General features: G+C 43.7%; 1 protein-coding gene across 1 annotated transcript in view; it reads left to right on the top strand.

The window, feature by feature from the left end:
• Window positions 1-23,624, top strand: part of slc28a3 (solute carrier family 28 member 3) — a 213,583-nt gene that overhangs the window by 118,913 nt on the left and 71,046 nt on the right. The window contains exons 10-11 of the mRNA XM_033017663.1: window positions 6,476-6,556; window positions 19,997-20,122. Of these exons, the coding sequence (XP_032873554.1) occupies window positions 6,476-6,556; window positions 19,997-20,122 (207 nt within the window). The remainder of the gene's footprint in view (window positions 1-6,475; window positions 6,557-19,996; window positions 20,123-23,624) is intronic.

The following is a 23,624-nucleotide window of genomic DNA, read 5'->3' on the forward strand; positions in this document are numbered from 1 at the left end:
TGTCATAGTCGTAGCAGGTCGCTGAAAGACCGGCGACTGGACGCCCTTACGACAATGTCTACAACAATGCCTACAACAATCTACCACTTGTCAACGTCAAGCTATGGCAAGCTACCGACAACCGGCTACCCATATGACGTCCACCTACTACCACACCTACGACAACCTACGTCCACCGGCGACAAGCTACGACTAGGTAAGACAATTCAGTTGCCGGTACCTGTCGCCGGTTGACGTAGGTAGTGGCCAATGGAATTCACCAAAGTCAGTACCGGCAACAACCTACGTCATCCTGGCGACAACCTACGACAGCATCTACATCAGGAGAAGTCAAACTACGACAAGCCCACGATCACCGACTGTCGCCGAAATGGTTTAAACATTTCAAAATCCAGCGACGACCTGAAAAACGCTACAATTCTTTGGGTGACAACCCGGCAACCATGTGGCGACAGCCTAGTCGCCCGTAGTCGCCTAAAAGGTTCAAAGGTTCAAAGGTTATTTATTGGTCACATACACCTAGGTGTAGTGAAATGCTTCTTGCCAATGCAGCACATAAAGAAAGAATACAGACATAACATTAATAAGAGATTTAAACATAAAGAACATCTCCCCACAATGGCTCCCACCATGAGGGAAGGCATAATGTCCAGTCCCCAACCCCAGTTCACCCATAGTCGGGGCCATTGAGGCCTCCACAGTTGCCTCTACGGAGGCCCGATTTTCCTGGCCGTTCTCGCCGGGTGATGTTGCTCCGGCGTCGGGAGAATCCTCGCAGCGGCCTGGGAACCCTGGAACGGCCGCTTCCATACTGGAGGCCGCGGCTTCCGAAGCCGACAAGGCCGCGCCGGTTGGAGCTCCACAACTGGCGATCTCATCTAGAGATCCCAGGCTCCCGGTGTACAGTTCTGCGCCGCCGCCCGCAGCTGGCCGCTCCTCAAACCCGCAGCTCCGCGATGTTTTACTCGGCGGTCTTCAGCTCACCGGAGCTCCAGCGCGGCGACCCAGGCAAGGCATCGCCCGCTCCACGATAGCGCTCCAGCGCTGTGCCGCTGCCGAAGCCGTGGTTCTGGGCAGTGCCCGACAGGAAACGCCGCTCCAGGCCCGCTGGTAGGCCGCGAGGACGGGTCGAAGCTGCAGCCCGGAGAAAAGCTGCCTCTCCGACCAGGTAGGGACCCTGAAAGGTAGTTTCCCCCTTCCCCCCCCCCCCCACCCCCCACATAAAGTCTAGAACTCCAGAAACAAAAACACTTTAACTAACTAAAAATAAAAAAAAGATGAAAAGACGGACAGCTGCTGGCTGGGCAGCCGCGCACAGGTCAGCGCCCCCTGTTGTTTCGACTAAATCGCCTAAGTGGGACAGGGGCATTAGAGCCTGGAAACTAACGTCCAGGTTCGGGAGCAGCTTCTTCCCTACAACCATCAGGCTATTAAACACTGCAATCAAATAGGCTCTGAACTGTCTGTGGAATTCTCTGCCTCAGAGGGCGGTGGAGGCGGGTTCTCTGGATGCTTTCAAGAGAGAGCTAGATAGGGCTCTTAAAAATAGCGGAGTCAGGGGATATGGGGAGAAGGCAGGAACGGGGTACTGATTGGGGATGATCAGCCATCATCACATTGAATGGCGATGCTGGCTCAAAGGGCCAAATGGCCTACTCCTGCACCTATTGTCTATTGTCTATATAGACGGGCTTATTATTTTGACTTTTCATTACTATTATCTATTAATTTGTCTTTTGTTAATATACTGAACTTTGTTTTGTTTATATTTGGTTTTACAGAGTACTATATTTACATATTTGTTGTACTGCTGCAAGTAAGAATTTCATTGTTCTGTTACGGGACATATGCCTTTTCATCCCATAAATCTGATATGGGTGCCACATAATTACCAGACACTAGCTTTATTTCTTATAGCTTTGGTGAGACTTGGCAATTTTGAATCTATACTTTGATTGTTAAAAAAGTACAGAAAATTTCCTAGCATGAGCTTGCTTTTCATTATTATTCCGGACATGTGCTCTATCAAGATCCTGAGGTGTCTCTACAGGATTTTTATCGTGTTGGAATTAGAACAAGGTCCACTGCTTAAATCCATTGTCCATTTAAGATATCAATAAATTGAAATTTATTTCCCAGAGAGTCATAAGTCCCTGGAACTCATTTCCTTAAATGGTACAGGTGCACAACCTTTTATCCGAAAGCCTTGGGACCAGACACTTTTCGTAATTCAGAATTTGTCTACCTTCGGAATGGAATTTTTTTAGCGTAGATTTTAATGGCTGGCTCAGTGGTAGAGTGCTCGGCTCATATCCGCAAGGTCGCGAGTTTGCGCCTTGATCCCGGCAGTTACTCGGTCGCGAGTTTGAGTTTTCAATGTCGTTTTTTCTTGCAGAATAAATGTCTGTATGAAATGCAGTGTAGGAGAGGTGTACTGACTGTGTGGGCAGAACTTTGGAAGTGATTGCCCACCAGTCTAAACAGCCGCTGTGTCTCCCTGTCCCTGGAATAGCAGGGGGCGATCAAACAGCACAATACCCCCTCCAACTCCAGAGGAATCCGTTCCCCGATGGGCCGCTACGGCGACAAGTGGCAGTTTGCCCACAACCCGAGCTGCGACCCCTCATCCGCCACCCCAAGAACAAGACGTACCTTGCACACCATCAGCTTCTGCCCCTACGTGTTCCTCTGGAGTTGGAGCGGGGCTGGGCTGGAGTTGCTGCTGGCTGTGTCCCGATGAGGGGGCGCAGCTCGGGGAACAGCTTCTGGTGGTCCTGACGTCTCCGGCCAGTTTGCAGTTTTCCTCTGGAGTTGGAACGGGGCTGGGCTGGGCTGCTGCTGGCTGTGGGTCTCTGGGATCTCCGTGCTTGCAGTGGGCCTGGGGGTCGGTGTCCCGTTGGTCCTGACGTCTCCGGTGACTGGCACTGACCTGCTGTCATCGCCGACGTGAAGACAGTGCAAAGCCCCCGCGCCGGTGCAATGGGCGGAGAGCTGGAGAGGGGAGGGAAGGGGTCACACACATGGCCGGGAAGCAGAGGGATGTAGGTGGGGTGAAATTGAAGGGAGCGACAATCTGCTGCTGCCTGCCCGCTGAGTTAAAAAGTTCCCACGCAAGACTCGCGATACACTGTGTATCGTGAGTCTACCGTGGGAACTTTTTAACTCAGCGGGCAGGCAGCAGCAGATTGTCAATTATTAACCCTCCCGCGCAATATACCCTCACCTTCTCTTTTATGAATGGGGATTTAGTTCCCCTTTCTTCGAGGACCGACCGGAGGTTCCGCTGTCACCTCTGCGGGCCGCCCTCGGTGAACGTTTTCAAGGACCTTTCTTCAAGGACCGAAAAAATGTCCGCTATTCGGAGGTTTTCGTTATTTGGATCTTCGGATAAAAGGTTGTGCACCTGTATTGTAAAAGGAATCTTTGAATATGAATAAGGCAGAGGTAGATGGATATGACAAACTAGGAGTTAAAAGGTTACTGCAGGTAGACCAGAATGCTGAGTTGAGGTAGTAATTAGATCGGCCATATTTTTATTAACCACAAAACCATGTTTGAGGGGCATAGTGGTCTACTCCTGCTTCTTATTTGTATGTCCATATGAAACTAAACTCTTATATTTTAAATTTGTTTGTAATAATATTCTATGTAATAGTTCAGATTGCCTATTGTCTATTGTCTATATAGATTATTATTTTGACTTTTCATTACTATTATCTATTAATTTGTCTTTTTTTAATATACTGCTTTGTTTTGTTTATTGTGGGTTTTACAGCATACTATGTTTACATATCTGTTGTACTGCTGCAAGTAAGAATTTCATTGTTCTGTTTCGGGACAAATGACAATAAAACACTCCTGACTATGCATCTGTCTTCATTGCTGGGACTGCGGTTGAGAAAGTCAACTGTTTTAACTTCCTGGGTGATCTTCTCTGGACCCAGCACCTTGATGTCATCCTAAAAGAAAACTCACCGATGCATCTACTTCCTCAGAAGTTTGTGGAGATACAACATGTCCTAACTACACCATTGAACTTCCACAGATGTACAATGAGAAGTATACTGACTGGTTGTATCATGGCCTAGCTTGGAAATTCGAATGCTCCGGAAGGATGGAGGTTGCAGAAATTGGTGGACATTGTCCATCATTGTTCTGGATTTCCCAACCATCGAAGGGATTTACTGGAAATACCTTATCAAGAAGGCAGATAATATCACTTACCAAATACTCTCCTATCAACCATCAGATTCTTGAAACCCCCTCCACAACTTGAACAACAAGTTAAACGCAACCCAACTGAACCATTACAAAGTTTGCATTTCTAAAGGGCCTGTCCGACGAGCATGCGACTCCATGCGGCAAACGCGACCTAACGTGGTCACTTGAGCCGTACAGCCACGCAGGGCCGGTCCCACTTTGATCGCCGGAGCCGTATGGAGTTGTGCGGAGCTGATCCCGACATCGCTCCTTAAAACTGACCGTGTTCAAAAACTCCGCGCGTTAACGGCCTGCCGGCCCGCAGCCGCCTCAACGGCGTACGCGCCGCCTCGACGGGTGTGCACAGCGTCTCGACGCCGTACGTAGCATCTTAACGCCGTACGTCACGTGCGAACTTCCCGCGGACTTCGCTCGAACTTCACGTCACTCACTCGACCTCCGCGCGGCCCCCGCTTCCGGTTTGGTCGCGCTTGCCGCATGCAGGTCGCATGCTTGTGGGACAGGCCCTTAAGGTTGCTTTACCTACTTTGGTTTCTGCACTGATATGGTTTAGTTAATTTAGAATAACTGATAATTTATTGTATACATATTGTTGATTTAGTGTCTAATGTGCCTTTAAACTGCAAAAAGTAAGATTTTCATTGTTCCAGTTCATATCTGGCACACATGACAGATAAACTCTTGACTCCATGAAAATTCCAAAAAATATGTGCAATGTAATGGTTGTATTATTTGTATTCTATTTTGGAATGCATTACAATTTTGGTTTGGTAACTCCTCTGCCCAAAATTGCAAGACATTTCGGAGAGTGGCAGAAAAAGTCTGGTCCATCCAACAACTGGATCCATCCAACAGCCTCCTTTTCCTCCCCTAGATTCTATCTGGATCTCACGTGGTCTTGGGAGAGCAGTCAACATAATTCAAGGACCACTTAGTCATTCCTCCTTCCCCCGTCTCCTGTTGGGCAGAAGATGGAAAAACTGGGGGCGGCACGGTAGCGCAGCAGTAGAGTTGCTGCCTTACAGCGCTTGCAGTGTTGGAGACCCGGGTTCGATCCCGACTATGGGTGCTGCCCGTACAGAGTTTGTATGTTCTCCCTGTGACCGTGTGAGTTTTCTGCGAGATCTTTGGTTTCCTCCCACACTCGAAAGATGTACAGGTTTGTAGGTTAATTGGCTTGGTAGAAATGTAAATTGTCCCTAGTGTGTATAGGGTAGTGTTAATGTGCGGGGATTGCTGATTGGCGCGGAACCGGTGGGCCGAAGGGCCTGTTTCTGTGCTGTATCTCTAAACGAAACTAAACTAAACTTGAAGCTATGCACTAGATGCAAGGACAACTTCTTCTCTACGTTTATCAGGCCATGGAATGGACCTCTCATATGCTAAGAATGTATTCAGAATCTCCCAATCAACCTCTGCGGCCCATGCACATTTTTTAACCTGCATTTTCTCAGTAACTATAACACAATAGTTTGTGCTCTGTCATTTCTCATTTTGCATTACCTGTTTACTTGTGTATGGTTGATTGTAATTGTGAATAATGCCTGGATAGAACATAAAACAAAGTTTTTCAGTCTCAGTATATGTAACAATATTAAACCAATGCCATACCAATTTGAGTTGGGATCAACACTTATCATTTCTGTTTTCTTCCACCTGCCTTTTAATCCCATAAATCTGATATGGGTCCACATAATTATCAGACACTAGCTTTATCACATAGCTTTGGTGAGACTTGGCAATTTTGAATCTATACTTTGATTGTTAAAAAAGTACAGAAAATTTCCTGGCATGAGCTTGCTTTTCATTATTATTCCAGACATGTACTCTATCAGGATCCTGAGGTGTCTCTACAGGGTTTTTATCGTGTTGGAATCTAGAACAAGGTCCACTGCTTAAATCCATTGTCCATTTAAGATATCAATAAATTGAAATTTATTTCCCAGAGAGTCATAAGTCCTTGGAACTAATTTCCTTAAATGGTACAGTAAGAGGAATCTTTGAATATGAATAAGGCAGAGGGAGATGGATATGACAAACTAGGAGATAAAAGGTTACTGCAGGTAGACAAGAATGCTGAGTTGAGGTAGTAATTAGATCGGCGTATGTTTATTAACCACAAAACACGTTTGAGGGGTAAAGTGGTCTACTCCTGCTTCTTATTTGTATGTCCATATGAAACTAAACTCTTATATTTTAAATTTGTTTGTAATACTATTCTATGTAATAGTTCAGACTGTTATCCATTGTTCAGATTGGCTGGTTAATGCAAATATCGATGGGTACATCTCCCACTGAATCACTGGTGGCAGCAAGCAACATATTTGTGGGGCAGGTGAGTCCAGTTCAGTTGGATTGGGTGAGTAGAACTTGATACTGTCAGAATTCAACGTAACAGGGGCAGATTTTTTACACTTCTGGAGCACCAAACAGATGAACTAATTAGTGCTCGATCTGCATTTCCTGAATCTGTCTGTCGGTAGTTCCGTTATAACGCGTGTTTCCACAACGCAAACTGGATATAAAATGGTTGATGAGTTAGGCAATACTATTTCTATTAAATGGGCCGAATTGGTTATGAAACAATTTCGATTGGGAACGAGAGAACTATTTAAATGTTACGTCAGAAATTGACAAAGAGTTGAAAAGATGATTTGGAAAAGAAATAGTTCATGTCAAAAAGAATAGTTTCTTGTAACCACCTCACAATAATCAGTCACAATTGTCTCTTAATGGCCGGTTCTCATGGTGTGACCTGACGCAAGATGTCACAAGAGTGATGTGGTCGTAGTCCAGCACGAGTTCCGCACGATATAACGGGGGGTAGATAAAGAGTTCCCACGGTACTCGGCAATTCTGTCATTTGTGCGAGTGACTTGTCCGTCTCCCGATCTTTCCCGTTAATCGTGAATGAACATCGTGGACTGTAGTGTAGTTAATCACGTGGCACAAATGATGTCACTTTTTTTCACACACTATATAAATATCCTCCGTTCGTAGAATTGGCTCATTTGCAGACATGCCTATACAAAGTTGGTTCGAGTACAGGCTGGTTGTTATTTTCATTGACGCGCTGTATGCATTAGCGCAACATGTGCATCGAAAACGCTTGCGTGAAGGCAGAAGGGTGAGATTAATTAAAAAGAGAATTAAGAGGAAGTCTCACTGGGTTAAGCCCATGTTTCAACGGAGACCTCAATTTGGACAATATGAGCAACTGCTTAATGTGCTGTGCGAAGAGGATAAAAGTGCATTCAAAAACTTTGTCAGAATTTCACCCGAGCTCTTTAATGAGTTAAAGAATAATTTGGGACCTCTGCTGAAGAAGACTGACACTGTAATGAGAAAGGCACTGGAACCAGGGTTGCGCATAGCAATCACCCTCCACTACTTGGCCTCAGGCAATTCTTATAAAAGTCTATCTTACAACTTTCTTGTCGCCACCAACAGCATCTGTGGTATTGTCTGAGAAACCTGTGAGGCGATCATCCAATTTTATTCAGCTGAAGTGATGGAATGCCCCAGTATACCAGATGCGTGGAAGAGAGTTGCACTGGGGTTTGAAAACAGGTGGAACTTTGCTCACACATGTGGGGCTTTGGATGGCAAGCATGTGGCAATTCGTAAACCACCCGGAGGTGGCTCAAATTATTTAAATTACAAGAAATTCCACTCAATTGTACTCATGGCGGTGGTTGATTATAACTACAACTTCCTGTATGTGGATGTGGGCACACCTGGAAGTGTTAGTGATGGCCGTATTTGGAAAGAAACCTGGCTTGGAAAGAAAATGGAAGGTGGAACAGCAGGCATGCCTGATCCAGAACCTCTGTCAGGAGAAGACAGCCCGGACATCCCATATGCGATGGTTGCTGATGAAGCCTTTGCACTACGGCCCTGGATTATGAAGCCATATCCACAGAGGAATCTAACTAGGGAACAGAGGATCTTCAATTACAGGCTGTCAAGGGCCAGGAGGGTAGTAGAAAATTATTTTGGCATCTTGGCAAACAGATTTAGATGCTTGCTCAAGACAATGGAGCAGAGGCCCAAGAATGTGGAGAGTATAGTATATGCAGCATGTGTTCTGCACAACCTGATCCGAATGAGAGGTGCAGCTGCTGGATCAGCAATATCCATCCAGGATGGTGACATAGTGGACAGAGACACAGGGGAAGTAATACTAGGTGCTTGGAGAAGTGGTGCGAACAAGTTGAAAATGGTCTCACTGCAGCGTTTGAAAGGTAACTCGGGAACATCCAGTGTGAAAGAGCAAAGAGACCATCTCTGCGCTTACTACAATTCACAATTGGGGAGTGTGCCGTGGCAGGACAGCTATATTGATGGGTAGCCGACCACAGGAACACTACTGCATGTTATAAGCTGACTTCCTAGTGTTGTCCTCTGAAAAGTGCTTCCTATAAGATGTTCGTCCGCAAAACCTGCCGTTTAGAACATTGCATTGTCCCTTTAAATGCCTGAGTTCACGCTTGTAGCGGAGGTTGATGGATATAATGTGTTTTAAATAATCTCGCGTGCCTCATTTGTTGTATTTCGTGTTTGCGAGGCCCTTTTACAGACAAATGTTTTGTGTGATGCATCTCCTCTCAATATGTGACAGAATTCGTCTTCTTATATTATCAAATAGGAATAAAGACTTTTTATCACATTTACCGTGCTGATTGTCTTATTTCATTTTCTACCATGAGGTGAAGAACACGTTTAAATAGCTGAACATTTCAGGGTCCTGCACACTCAAAAATGTAAATGAGTGAAAATGTGATTATATCACCTCCATTAAGGTATTTTGTGTTTCAGCATGAGAGGGATTATAACATTAGAGACATTCATCTTGTAATGATGTATTAATGACGATTTGCAGACATCAAGCTGATAGTAAAAAATAAATTTATTTAGCAGTGAGGTAAACAAGCAATAACAATCAAAATGCTGAGGTAAAAGCTTTATCACACTTCAGGATATAATAAAATGTGGAGCCACCAACATGTGCATCACATCACCACTCACATGAGCACCCGGGATACTCCGCAGCATTCGTCTCCAGCAGGTTGTGCTTTCTCTCCCTATTTCTATAATCCTCTCTGGATTTGTCATAGAGAATCTCATTGCATTGGTACCACTCCACCAGTTCCCCCTCTTGTTCCCTGTTGAAGTTATATGGCCTTGCCTTCTGCCATCTTCCCTTTATGTTATCGTCTGCTGAGGCTATTGGGGAGGCAACAGCTACTGGGGAGGCAATCTCAAATCCACCTTGATCACCCTCTCCCTGCTCCAAGGAGCCCACAGGCAGTGGTATCTGGCATCTCCTCTTGCCTCTCCACCTGTCTCTCTTGCTGAGTCTCCTCCTCATTTACCTGCATGGCTAAAAACTTTATGACTTTCTTTGACCCCTTTGCGCTTTTCTGAGAGGCATCTCTGCAAGTCTTACTGTGAAAAAGATTCTCAAACAATGACAATTAGGTGGGACATCCTCGATGGACACATGGTCCATTGGCGATATTGAGAGCACCTTTTTTACTCGCCTCATGTCCCCTCTGTCAAGCTTCCGGGTTTACCGTTCGCAGGAGTTCCCACGGTACCCGCAAGAGTCATTACGGATATCGCATGGATATCGCACTGGCATCTGCGTTCATACAATGTTGCAACGCTGCTCAAGTCACTCTTGGAGAAATTCAAAAATGTTTGAATTTTCTACCGACCTTACAAAGTTACACGACTACCTGCAGTTAGCGCCACGGAGGTCCTCGGTGGTCCATGAATGCCGTACTGCTATCGCAGAAGGTTCCCACGATGTTAAACTCTTGTTAAGTCTTGCTTCAGGTCGCACCGTGAGAAAGCCCTTTAAGAATACAGTGTATCAGTTTCCCCCTCGGGAGCCATAAGAATCTTAAAAGGAATTTATTTTATTGGCATTTGTGCAATGATCATTAAACAATATAACGTATAACATTTAGTATTTTTTGCTTGCAGTAACAAATATAAACTTATAGCTATTAAAATGAGTTTTACTTTTGAAAATCCTGCAGATAAAAAATGTTACTGCGAGTCTGAAACTTTCTAGCCCCTCAACTCCTATTCCATATTGACACAATTGTTTTTATAATGCAATTTTCCACAATGTTAGGTTTCATAGGAATGCATCTATTGCGTTATAACAGAACAATCTATTCACATTTAAAATCATTATCACATCACCTTGTCTCAAAGCTCCTGGTGCAAGTTGCCTTTATTGCAAAAACGGAAGTAAACTTTACTTTCTCAGTTTAGGTCTCCTTCCTGATCTTTAAGTCTGTCCAATTCAGATCCAATTTCCAATGCCCTTAATTTGGATGATACTTTCACTTATCATAGCATCATAGTCGTATAACACGGAAACAGGCCTTTCAGCTCAACCTGTACATGCCAACTAAAATGTCCAATCTTAGCTTGTCCGATGTGTTTGTGTTTTGCCTGTATGTCTCTAAACAGTTCCAATTTACGTACGTGTCCAAATATCTTTTAAATATCGTTAATGTACTTGCCTCAACTACTTCCTTCACTATCTATAATATCATCCTCATCATCCAGTGCTCTAAGGCATAAAGTTATAGCCTCCTCTCCCAATTGTTCAGGTCCTCTAGTCCTGGAAACATTCTCGTAAATATTTCTGCACTTTTTGCCAGCTTAATAGCATGTTTACTATAGCAGAGGGACCAAAATTGAATACAATACTCAAAATGTATTTTGCACAACTAAACACCCGTATCTTGCACAACTAAACATAATATCCTAAATCATCACAGGAGATAGACTATCGACTGACGTCTATTACAAACCCACTGACTCCCGCAACTATCTCGACTACACTTTTTCCCACCCTGCTTCTTGCAAAGACTATCACCTACTCCAAATTCCACATCAATGCTGCATCTGCGCCCATGATGAGGTGTTCCACACCAGGATATCTGAGATGTCCTCATTCTTTTGGGAAAGGGGGTTCCCCTCTTCCATCACAGATGAGGCCCTTCACACATGTCTCATCAGTACCACGTAGCTCCGTTTTTTCTCCCTCTCCCCCGTCGTAAAAGGGACAGAGTCCCCCTAGTCCTTACCTTTCAACCCATCAGTCGTCACACAGAACACATAATCCTCCGACGTTTTCACCACCTCCAACGGGATCCCACCACTAGTTAGATCTTCCCATCTCCACCCTTTTCTGCCTTCAGCAGAGACCGTTCCCTCCGCAACTCCCTGGTTAATTCATCCCTTCCCACCCAATCCAGTCTTCCAGGGACCTTCTCTTGCAACCGCAGAAGATGCAACACCTGTCCATATACCTTCTCCCTCGACTCTGTCCAGGTACCCCGACAGTCCTTTCACTTGCACCTCCTCCAACCTCATCTAATGTATCTGTTGTTCAAGATGTGGACTCTTATACATTTGTGAAAGTCCAAATGTAGACTGGGCAAATCTTTTCGCTGGACACCTTCGCTCAGTCCGCCTAGACCTACCTGATCTCCCGGCTGCCAAACACTTTAATTCTCCTTCCCATTCCCATACTGACCTTACTGTCCAAGGCCTCCTCCATTGTCAGAGTGAGGCCAAACACAAATTGGAGGAACAGCATGTCAACAGCACTGTGGGGGCTGTGGTCCCTGAGCTTCTAGCCGCGGGCGGGGTGTGGACTTACCACCCGGAGCCTGGGATCCCTCACTGGGGATCGCCGAAGAAGAGCTCCAACCGTCGGCCTGCGGCTCTAACATCCTGAAGCCGCGGTCTCCGGTAGGAAAGTGCCGATTCGGGACCTCCAAGCCGCGGAATGTGTTCCACTGTCCCGACGTCGGAGTTTAGATCATCCCGACGAGAGGGTTGGACATTAGGCCGTCTGTAGCGGCTACTACGGAGGGTTCATGACCCCGACCACGGGTGAACAAGGGAGGAGGACTGACTGAACTTTGTTGCCTTCCACCACAGTGAAGAATGCTGTGGTGGATGCTTGTGTTAAATTTTATTGTGTATTCTTTTTAAGTGTAGCGCTGCTGTCAAATTAATTTCACTGCACCTTCGGGTGCATGTGACGAATAAAATTGACTTTGACTTTGTTTGGCAACAGGAGATCGCGTAGGCCAAGGTGGACTGAGCAAAGGTGTTCAGCAAAACGATTGCTCAGTCTGCGCTTGGTCCCGCCGATATATAGGAGTCCACACATAGAATAGCGGATACAGTAGATGATGTTGGAGGAGGTGCAAGTGAACCTCTGCCTTACCTGAAAGGACTGTCTAAATCTAGGGAAGATGTATAGGGACAAGTGTCACATCTCCAGCAGTTGCAGGGAAAAGTACCTGGGTAGGGGGTGGTTCAGGATTAAATAGGTCAGGAAGGACACCAGCAATTTCCAATTAACTTACCACAATGTCGTTGGATATATATGATTAGGCCAGGGAGATGTATCTACCTTCATTTACCTTTAGAAGTTCAACACCTTGACTGTAATACTTGTAACACCTTCTACTCCATCTATATTAGTCTAAGGAAAGACCAAGTTTTTATGGAATGAAGAGTGAAATACAGCGGGAACAACGTTTTTTTTTGGTGATGCCTAACATTGAGGCTCCTGGTGCCTATCATTAAGACCATATTACAGCAATTTCCTTGCAGTGTCTGTGGAAGTTACAGGAATCTCTGAGATTCAAAAAATGAAGATTTTTCAAATCTCCTGTAATGGGAATTTCTTAACTTTCCAATGTCCAACTTTAGATTGCCATTACCACTCGGGGATGTGGTGGAGATATAGTTTACGCACCGATAGCAAAAACAAATCTTCCAGTCATTGTTTCTTGATTAATTAGTCTTTTATTGAATAGTCTTTTATTAATTAGTCTTTTATTACAAAACAAAGAAACGATATTCAGATAACTTTTTGTTCTTACTAACTGTTTCATCCGTGTCGTGTCGTGTCGAGTACAAATGAGTCCTGTAGCAATAATTGTGTGTCTTGTGGTTAAGTGGTAAAAAAACTTGTTTTCACCATCCCTCAAGGCTAAAACTAAATTCCCAATCTATGTGATGCGCTAGCACGCCCTTCTACGTAACAAATCCCACCTACAAGCATACAAAAAAGATAAAACTAGAAATATCTAGACATGGCTATAACATACTAACAAGCATAAATGGCTCCTATAATGAAGCAATTACCGATAGACATTAAAAGGAGCTATAAAAATTTAACATATATCAAAAACAAAGAAATATGCACTATATGTTAGCATTCAAACTTTAGCGATTCTTCTACCTTTTCTTCGGCTTCTAGGAGCAGACACATCTTCGTTATCGGTCTTACCAAGATGTTTTTTTTAGTCTGAAGTCATACAGTATGCACCAAACATTTAACATTTGGTATGATCTCCAGTATTCTGTCCATTTATGAGTCGGTCATGACCAGCTGCATCTCTACGTGGTGCGGCAGCTGTACAGCTGCGGACTGGAAGTGCCTTCAGAGAGTGGTGAGGACAGCGGAAAAAATCATTGGGACTTCTCTTCCTTCAATCATGGACATGGGGTACAAGCGCTGTCTGATTAGAGCTAAGGGCATTACCAGAGCCCCCACACACCCACAATTCGGACTGTTTATACTGCTTAACTCTGGGAGGAGGTACCGCAGCATGAAGAGCGGGACAACCAGGTTCTGCAACAGCTTCATCCCCCAGGCCATAAGATTACTGAACAATCAACAAAACTGAGGCTAGAACTTTTAAAATATCGACACTTTAAAAAAAAAACTTTTTATATATATTTATTTTACAGAACCATGCACATGAGGCATTTTTATGGACGCACCTAGCACTTTTACTTTTACTATTTACCTGATTGGAGAGTCAAATGCAACGAAATTTCGTTCAAGGTGCACTGTGTCTAGGTGTATATCTGAATGACAATAAAGTTTTCATTCATTCATTCATTCATTCATTCATTCATTCATTCATTCATTCATTCATTAGCCAGGAACCTCGTGGTGCAGTTGAATCAACCACCAAAGCGATGTCACCTGGATTAAAACTTCTTCTTACTCTCAACCATCGTTGTCGTTCTTGGATTAGAGGCAAATATTCCTGTGTCCACCGTTTCCAAAAAAGTTCTGCCATATATTGTACCTGTCTCCATCTGCGTTTAATATACAAATCTTCTTTCACAAAAAGCCCAGGTGGTAGTATTGGATTGGTTTTCAACAGAAAAAGATGATTCGGTGTAAGTGCTTCCAGGTCACTTGAATCATCAGGACTCCTGGTAATGGGTCGATCATTTAAAATTGCCTCAATTTCACAAAATAAAGTTTGCAATCCTTCATCGTCCAGAATTTGTAGCACATTTCAAACCATGCGGATCAATCGTTCCCAAACACCGCCATGATTGGATCTCACTGGGGGATTAAAATTCCATTTTATCCCTTTCTGAATCATAGCATTCTGGATTTGATCCTGATTTAAGCCTTTGAGTTCATCTCTCAATTCTCTTTCCGCTCCGATAAAATTTGTACCATTATCTGATCTTAATGATAAAACTTGACCTCATCGACAGATGAATCTTCGTAATGCAAGAATGCAGCAGTCTGTGTCAAGTGTAGATGCAACTTCAAGATGTACCGCTCTGATTGCCATGCAAGTGAAAATTACACCATACCTTTTTTCAAGACTTCGTCCTCTCTTAACCTCTGTAGGACCGAAGTAATCTACTCTGACATCTGTAAATGGAGGTTTATCAGGTAGAATCCTTTCCTGCCATTTTCTGTTCTCCAACTCTTCCACGCTGTCATCTACACACAACACAATTTTTTATTACATGTATATTTTTACTCATGTATACATTAGCAATCTTCTGTTTATTACCAAAATGTTCTTTGAGCAAATTTCTTGCCCTTCGATAGCCCACAAATGTCGGCAACTTTTAACAAGCTGCTTTGAATATCCGCTTGCATATTGCTCCAGAAAGTGTAAGCGATCTCTCTCAATAGTAGTTTTCATTTCCATTCCTTCCTCAAATGCTGTTATGAAAGTTTCATACTGTAATACATAGGAATTTCTCTTGGAGGTAAGGTAGAAGAGAGATTTTGTTGAGCTAGAAGCTCAGTAATTTTTTTTTGATTCCTCATCAAGTCACAGAATTCATGTTGAAATCCCTCATTGGGCACAGAAGGATGATTAACTGGCCTCTGCGCATCTCTAGTCGTACGAGTTTGTACATCAGGCCTCTGAGAAGAGTGCTGAGTTGCGTAAGTCTTATCACAAGCCTTAACAGATGGTCCATAAGTTGTTTGCTTCGGTCTAAATCTTTGCTTCGGGCGAAATCAGGAGGCAGCTCGAAACATCACTCCCTGACGAGCTCAATGCGTTGTAGGGAGAATACTGATGTGCCTTCCCGAGCCCCCATTCGCTGTGATGGTATTTCAGTCTCAGTCACAGAGGCTGACGTCAGGAAATCCTTCAGAAGGGTGAACCCACGAAGAGCGCTTGGACCTGATGGTATACCCGGTCATGTTCTAAAAACCTGTGCGGATCAACTGGCTGGAGTTTTTACGGACATATTCAATCTCTCACTTCTGAGGTCTGAGGTTCCCACCTGCTTTAAAAGGGCATCAATTATACCAGTGCCCAAGAAGAGTAAGGTGTCATGACTCAATGACTATCGACCAGTGGCACTTACGCCTGTGGTGATGAAAAGCTTTGAGAGGTTGATCATGGCGCAAATCAACTCCTACCTCGACAAAAACCTGGACCCACTGCAGTTCGCTTACCGCCACAACAGATCAACGGTGGATGCGATCTCGCTGGCCCTCCACTCCGCTCTGGACCACTTGGACAACAAAAACTCATATGTCAGGCTGTTATTCATTGATTACAGCTCGGCATTTAATACAATCATCCCCTCCAAGCTGGTTACCAAACTCGCAGAACTGGGTCTCTGCGCATCCCTCTGCAATTGGATCCTCGACTTCCTCATTCTCAGACCACAGTTTGTTCGTATTGGTGGAAATGTGTCAGCCTCGATAACAATCAGCACGGGAGCACCTCAAGGCTGCGTGCTCAGCCCCCTGCTGTACTCACTCTATACTCATGACTGTGTAGCCGGTCATAGTGCGAACTCCATCATCAAGTTCGCTGACGACACCACTGTTGTAGACGTATCACTGATGATGATGAGTCAGAGTATAGAAGAGAGATCGAGTGACTGTCCATATGGTGCCAGCACAATAACCTGGCCCTCAACACCAGCAAAACCAAGGAACAGATTGTGGACTTTGGAAGGAGTAGGATGGGGACCCACAGTCCCGGTTATATCAACGTGTCGATGGTTGAAAGGGTCAAGAGCTTCAAATTCCTGGGCGTGCATATCTCTGAAGATCTTTCCTGGTCCAAGAACACTAATTCAATTATTAAGCGACTCTTTAACATCAGCGCCTTTACTTCCTGAGAAGATTCCGATGAGTCGGTTTGTCAAAGAGGACTCTCTCTAACTTCTACAGGTGCACAGTAGAGGGCATGCTGACCGGTTGCATCGTGGCTTGGTTCAGCAATTTGACGCCCTGGAGAGGAAAAGACTACAAAAAGTAGTAAACACTGCCCAGCCCATCATTGGCTCTGACCTCCCTTCCATCGAGGGGATCTATCGGAGGTGCTGCCTCAAAAAGGCTAGCAGTATCATCAAGGACCCACACCATCCTGGCCACACACTCATCTCCCCGCTACCTTCAGGTAGAAGGTACAGGAGCCTGAAGACTGCAACGACCAGGTTCAGGAATAGCTACTTCCCCACAGCCATCAGGCTATTAAACCTGGACCAGACAAAACTTTGAACATTAATAGCCCATTATCTGTTATTTGCACTTTATCAGTTTATTTATTCATGTGTATATATATTTATATAATGGTATATGGACACACTGATCTGTTCTGTAGTCATGCCTACTATGTTCTGTTGTGCTGAAGCAAAGCAAGAATTTCATTGTCCTGTCAGGGACACATGACAATAAACTCTCTTGAATCTTGAATCTAACAACCTGTGGCTGAGATGAAGCTTCATCGAACATCCACTTACTCAGTGCTAGCTTTGAGTGGCGAGACCAGTCATCCTCTGGCTGTGGATTTTATTGAGCTGCTGTTTCCAGCTTAGCCGCTCCTTTTTCTATTAAGGAACTTCTTCTGAGATACTCTCGAGCCGCATCTTGAACTTTGACATTCCAGTATTTTCATCTTTGTCCTGGCAACTGCCAACTTTGTATCTAGTTCCAACTGTTCCTTCTCTCTTTTCAACTGCCCTTTTCGTTCCTCAGCCTCTCTCTTCATCTGTTCCATTTGTTCCTCCTCTTCTCAACTGTTCTTCTTGTGCCTCAATCTCATGCTTTTTTACCAAGGCGGCAACTTGTTGCGAGAGAACAGCAAAATCTGCTTCAGCTTCCATAAACAAGCAGAGACCCTTGAAGATGCACTGGCTGTAAAACCAGATTTATGTCTTGGTCTTCGTGACAAAACATTTTGAGATACTGTCTTCAGGTCTGACATCCAATTTCAACACTTTGTTGAATAGCCCTTCCCACTGTAGAGCATGTAGTTTGTGGTACAATTTCAGATAACCACTTCTCTTGGTCTATAAAACAGTCGAAAATGTCCATTTCCTCTTGAAACCACTGATTTTGCCTTTCGTGTTCCTCCCCAGACAGTGGTAAACCCTGTATTAAGTCGTGGTTTTGTCCAACCTCGAGGTGGAAGTTAATTAATTGAACCAGATTAGATTTTATTTCCTTCGCATTCTCATCAAAATACATGAGTTCCTTCTGGTCTTCGATCAACTTATTAACCTGCTTCCATAACTTTTTTCTTTCCTTCTGGCATTTTTCCAGGAACGCAGTTTGGCCTTTCCCAGTGAATTTAATGGTTCTTTTTTCACATCTTCTTTGGTCAGGCTCCTCTTCGCCCTCCTGTGGCTGATCTTCTTTAAACGTGCTTGCTTCTAGATCCATATCAGGTGTATCCGAAGGCATTCTACCAGATTGTCATTCAAAACATCAAATGGATTTCAAAAACAAACCTGTTTTTTCTTCAAAACATAGAAACATAGAAAATAGGTGCAGGAGGAGGCCATTCGGCCCATCGAGCCAGCACCGCCATTCATTGTGATCATGGCTAATCGTCCCCTATCAATAACCCGTGCCTGCCTTCTCCCCATATCCCTTGATCCACTAGCCCCTAGAGCTCTATCTAACTCTCTCTTAAATCCATCCAGTGATTTGGCCTCCACTGCCCTCTGTGGTAGGGAATTCCATAAATTCACAACTCTCTGGGTGAAAAAGTTTTTTCTCACCTCAGTCTTAAATGACCTCCCCTTTATTCTAAGATTGTGGCCCCTGGTTCTGGACTCGCCCAACATTGGGAACATTTTTCCGGCATCTAGCTTGTTCAGTCCTTTTATAATTTTATATGTTTCTATAAGATCCCCCTCATCCTTCTAAACTCCAGTGAATACAAGCCTAGTCTTTTCAATCTTCCCTCATATGACAGTCCCGCCATCCCAGGGATCAATCTCGTGAACCTACACTGCACTGCCTCAATCACAAGGATGTCCTTCCTCAAATTAGGAGACCAAAACTGTACACAATACTCCAGATGTGGCCTCACCAGAGCCCTATATAACTGCAGAACCTCTTTACTCCTATACTGAAATCCTCTTGTTATGAAGGCCAACATTCCATTAGCTTTCTTCACTGCCTGCTGTACCTGTAAGCCAACTTTCAGTGACCGGTGTACAAGGACACCCAGGTCTCACTGCACCTCCCCCTGACCTAACCTAACCCCATTGAGATAATAATCTGCCCCCTTGTTTTTGTCGCCAAAGTGGATAACCTCACATTTATCAATATTATACTGCATCTGCCACCATCTGCCCACTCACTCAACCTGTCCAGGTCACACTGCAACCTCCTAACATCCTCTTCACAGTTCACACTGCCACCCAGCTTTGTGTCATCCGCAAACTTGCTAGTGTTGCTCCTAATTCCCTCTTCCAAATCATTAATAAAAATGGTAAACAGTTGCGGCCCCAACACCGAGCCTTGCGGCACTCCACTCGCCACGGCCTGCCACTCTGAAAAGGACCCGTTCACTCCTACTCTTTGCTTCCGGTCTGCCAACCAATTTTCTATCCATGTCAACACCCTACCCCCAATACCATGTGCTCTAATTTTAGTCACCAGTCTCCCGTGCGGCACCTTAGCAAAGGCTTTCTGAAAGTCTAGATACACTACATCCACTGTATCCATGGCACCCCTTCATCCATTTTACTTGTCACATCCTCAAAAAATTCCAGATTAGTCAAGCATGATTTCCCTTTCATAAATCCATGTTGACTTGGACTAATCCTTTTACATCATTAAATTCAAGGTCCTGAAAGGCCTCCCAGTATCTATGGTAAACAGTCGCTGGCTTGGGCACATTGTATCTTGGAATTCAAAACATAATTAAAATTGAGATTCTCCAGGTCAACTGTTCAGTGCTCGTAGCTTATCTTTAAGCTACAATAAACAATCTTTTGAGTGGGTCAAGATTGGGGTCATGGGTACCAGGAAAGTTGTGAATCTTACAAGAAAATTTACCTTATAATTCTGCAAAATACATATAATCTGCATTTTTATAAAACTGGGCTTCTGAGAGAGCAGGATGTCTCGAAAGACTGCTATGTTGGTAATCAATTTTGTTATGTACTACCATTTTTTTTGTGTTGTGCATAGACTGAATCTCCACTGATGATTCGCCCATATATAACAGATCTTACATTGTCTGAACTACATTCTGTAATGTGTAGTGGATTTGCTACCATTGCAGGATCTGTCCTGGGAGCCTATGTTTCATTTGGGGTGAGTAATCAATTAGAATTTTACTACCTGTGACATAAGTAGAAACTTTTTAATTATAACTATTAATTAACTTTTAATTATAAATTTTATTTATAACTCTCTTAAATTTTACTTAATGTTAATTTGGCTAAAATACTTGAATTCCTCACATTGGAAGATGGACATACCAGCACTTTAGCCGGATGCTTTAGTTTGATTTTTTGGATGGAGCCAGGCATAAAAAGGAAAACTTTTGGTTCTCGGAGAACTAGGGTGGTCTGAGGCACAGAGGGGGCAGATATAGCAGAGAAGATTCACAATAGAAAATCTTGAATGGTGGTGACAATCGCAGTAGAGCTATCACAAGATTTTGCTGGAGTAGCTCGGTGAGTAGATGCAATGTAGTTAGTACACAGTACACACCAGTTATTGAGTACTGATGGCTGAGGGAATGAATATTTCAAGTGGGTTAAAGGGTGCTAATCAATTTGGCTGTTTTTGTTCTGTTTATTGTTACTTTTTTTTAGAGTCACTGCCTCATCCAAGCAGGTATTCCATCGGGTGCTTATTAATCGGTGCATCACTCACTGCAGGATATCCGGTCTCTTACTAGAACGTGTAGGAACAGTCATTTATTTGGCAAGTCCAGTTGATTTTGTGGTCAATGGTGACCCCTTCATCCCCCCCCATTCCCAGGATATTATTGGTGGGTACTAATCCAAACTGCGTCTCCTTCAATGGAGTCATGGGCTGATTCATTGTCTGCGGAATTGCAAATGTAACTGTTATTGTGCAATCATCCATATGCCCCTGCTTCTAACGTTATAATGCAAAGGAGGTAATTAATTAAATCACCCTGCTGTGATGTCCAGAGGCTGGTATGATTACCTATGACAGTGATAACATCATCCATTGTATAAGGTATGACTGCAAACATTGGACTGTTTTCCTTTGGGATCTGTTGGTCAAATGATACCTTAATATCATGAGCAGTCACTCCCACGATTCCTCTGGAATTACCTATTTGGTGCAAGTTAGGAGCATAGCTGTGATAATGTCTGGAGTCATGCGTGCCGTATGTTGCATAGAATTGTAGAACCGAGGGTCCATGCCAGTTATCATGTACCTATCTATACTACTCCTGTTTCACAACACCTAACCACGCTGTTTCAGAAACTTATCTAAATACTTAAATGTTATGACAGTATTTGTCTTCTCTTGAGTGAGATCCATCTCCCTGGGCAATCAACTCCAGGTTTCAACCACCTTCTTGCTGAAACATTTATGTTCATAAGAAATACAAGTAGAATTAGGCCATTCCACCCATCGAGTCTGTTCCGCCATTCAGTCATGGCTGATCGATCTTTTCCTCTCAATCCCATTCTCTTGCCTTCTCCCCATAACCTTTGACACCCTTACTTATCAAGAACCTATCAATCCTCACTTTAAAAATATCCAATGACTTGGCCTCCACAGAGTCTGTGGCGATAAATTCCACACAAAGAAATTCCTACTCATTCCTTTCTAAAGGAGTGTCTTTTTATTCTGTGACTGTGCCCTCTGGTCCGAGACAATCCCACTAGTGGAAACATCCTCTCCACATCTACTGCATCCAAGCCTTTCATTATTCAGCAAGTTTCAATGAGATTCCCCGCTCATTTTTCTAAACTCCAGCGAGTACAGGTCCAGAGCCATCAAACGGTCATTCTCTCAGCATATGACAGTCCCGCCATCCCGGGAATTAACCTTGTAAACCTACGCTGCACTCCCTCAATAGCAAGAATGTCCTTCCTCAAATTAGGGGACCAAAACTGCACACAATTCTCCAGGTGTGGCCTCACTAGGGCTCTGTACAACTGCAGAAGGACCTCTTTGCTCCTATATTCGATTCCTCGTGTTATAAAGGACAACATGCCATTCACTTTCTTCACTGCCTGCTGTAACTGCATGCTTACTTTCATAGACTGACGTACAAGGACCCCCAGATCCCGTTGTACTTCCCCTTTTCCCAACTTGATGCCATTTAGAAGGTAATCTGCCTTCCTGTTTTTGCTACCAAAGTGGATAACCTCACATTTATCCGCATTAAACTTCATCTGCCATGCATCTTCCCACTCCCCCAACCTGTCCAAGTCACCCTGCATTCTCATAGCATCCTCCTCACAGTTCACACTGCCACCCAGCTTTGTGTCATAACCTCTTAACTTTTAAACTCAATTCTCTGAATGATGAAAGTCAATCTGCCGAAAGTCCTTTTGACCACCCTATCTATCTGTGATGCTACTCTCAAGGAATTATGCACCTGTATTCCTAGATCATAGAAACATAGAAACATAGAAAATAGTTGCAGGAGTAGGCCATTCGGCCCTTCGAGCCTGCCCCGCCATTCAATATGATCATGGCTGATCATCCAACTCAGTATCCTGTACCTGCCTTCTCTCCATACCCCCTGATACCTTTAGCCACAAGGGCCACATCTAACACCCTCTTAAATATAGCCAATGAACTGGCCTCAACCACCTTCTGAGGATTTTGAGTCCATTTGGATAACGTTTTTTAAAGAAATAGCAAGAGGCCAAAGGCACCCAATCTGTGGTTACATTGTATGAAAGGGTATATATTATCTAGTAATGTTGGAATATAAAGAAAGTTGTGGAATAATTATGGGAGACTATAATCTTCATGTGATTGGGTAAATCAAAGTAGAAAGGATGGAGCTATAAAAACAAATTCATAGAATGCATTTAGGGTAATTTCCTGGAGCAATATGCTATGGAACCAATTATGGAAAATAACTATTTTGGGTCTGCTAATGGATAGTGAGACAAGTTTAAGAAATGAAATTGGATTAAAAACAATCCTGAGGGAGTAGTGATGGTAGAATTTTGTATTTTATTTGAGAGTGAGAGGACAGGTAAGGAGAAAGAAGTTAGCTGTATGCCCAAAGAATCAGAAATCCACAAGACAAAAAAAGTAGACTGAGGGCAAATGAATGAGGAATATAAAACATAAGAAAGAGAGAAATCTAAGTGAACATAGACACCTCAGAGGATGATATTGGGGAAAGTATGGGGAGTAAGGAAATAGCAGGAGAGTTAAATAAATTAGAATTTAAATTGTAAATTGGGGGAAGGCTAACTTTGAAAGTATCTTTTAACTATTAAAACTCTCGTTGGTTTGTTGGTTTGTAATTTGCGAATATTCGTTTAAGGCATTTGTCGATTTACTCCTCCACCCTTTGCCGTAACGGATACATTTTTCCTATTCCTGTAGAGTTTTTCCTCCTCCACATTTTGTTTTGAAAATTAGAAAATTTGGTTATTAATTTCACCGCTTTTTTAGTAAAACACATTAAAAAAAATTAAAATCAAACTGCTGCATGAGTCACAGTGCCATCTCACAGATGTCCAATCACAATGGATCACATTTACATATGATATGACATCACAATGGGACAGGGGTGGAAAATTGCAACCTTCACGTGGTCTTACGATGCATTCAACCTGGCGTGCACAATCAAATA

Source organism: Amblyraja radiata, chromosome 3 (assembly GCF_010909765.2).
Source record: "Amblyraja radiata isolate CabotCenter1 chromosome 3, sAmbRad1.1.pri, whole genome shotgun sequence".
Classification (NCBI taxonomy): Eukaryota; Metazoa; Chordata; class Chondrichthyes; order Rajiformes; family Rajidae; genus Amblyraja; species Amblyraja radiata.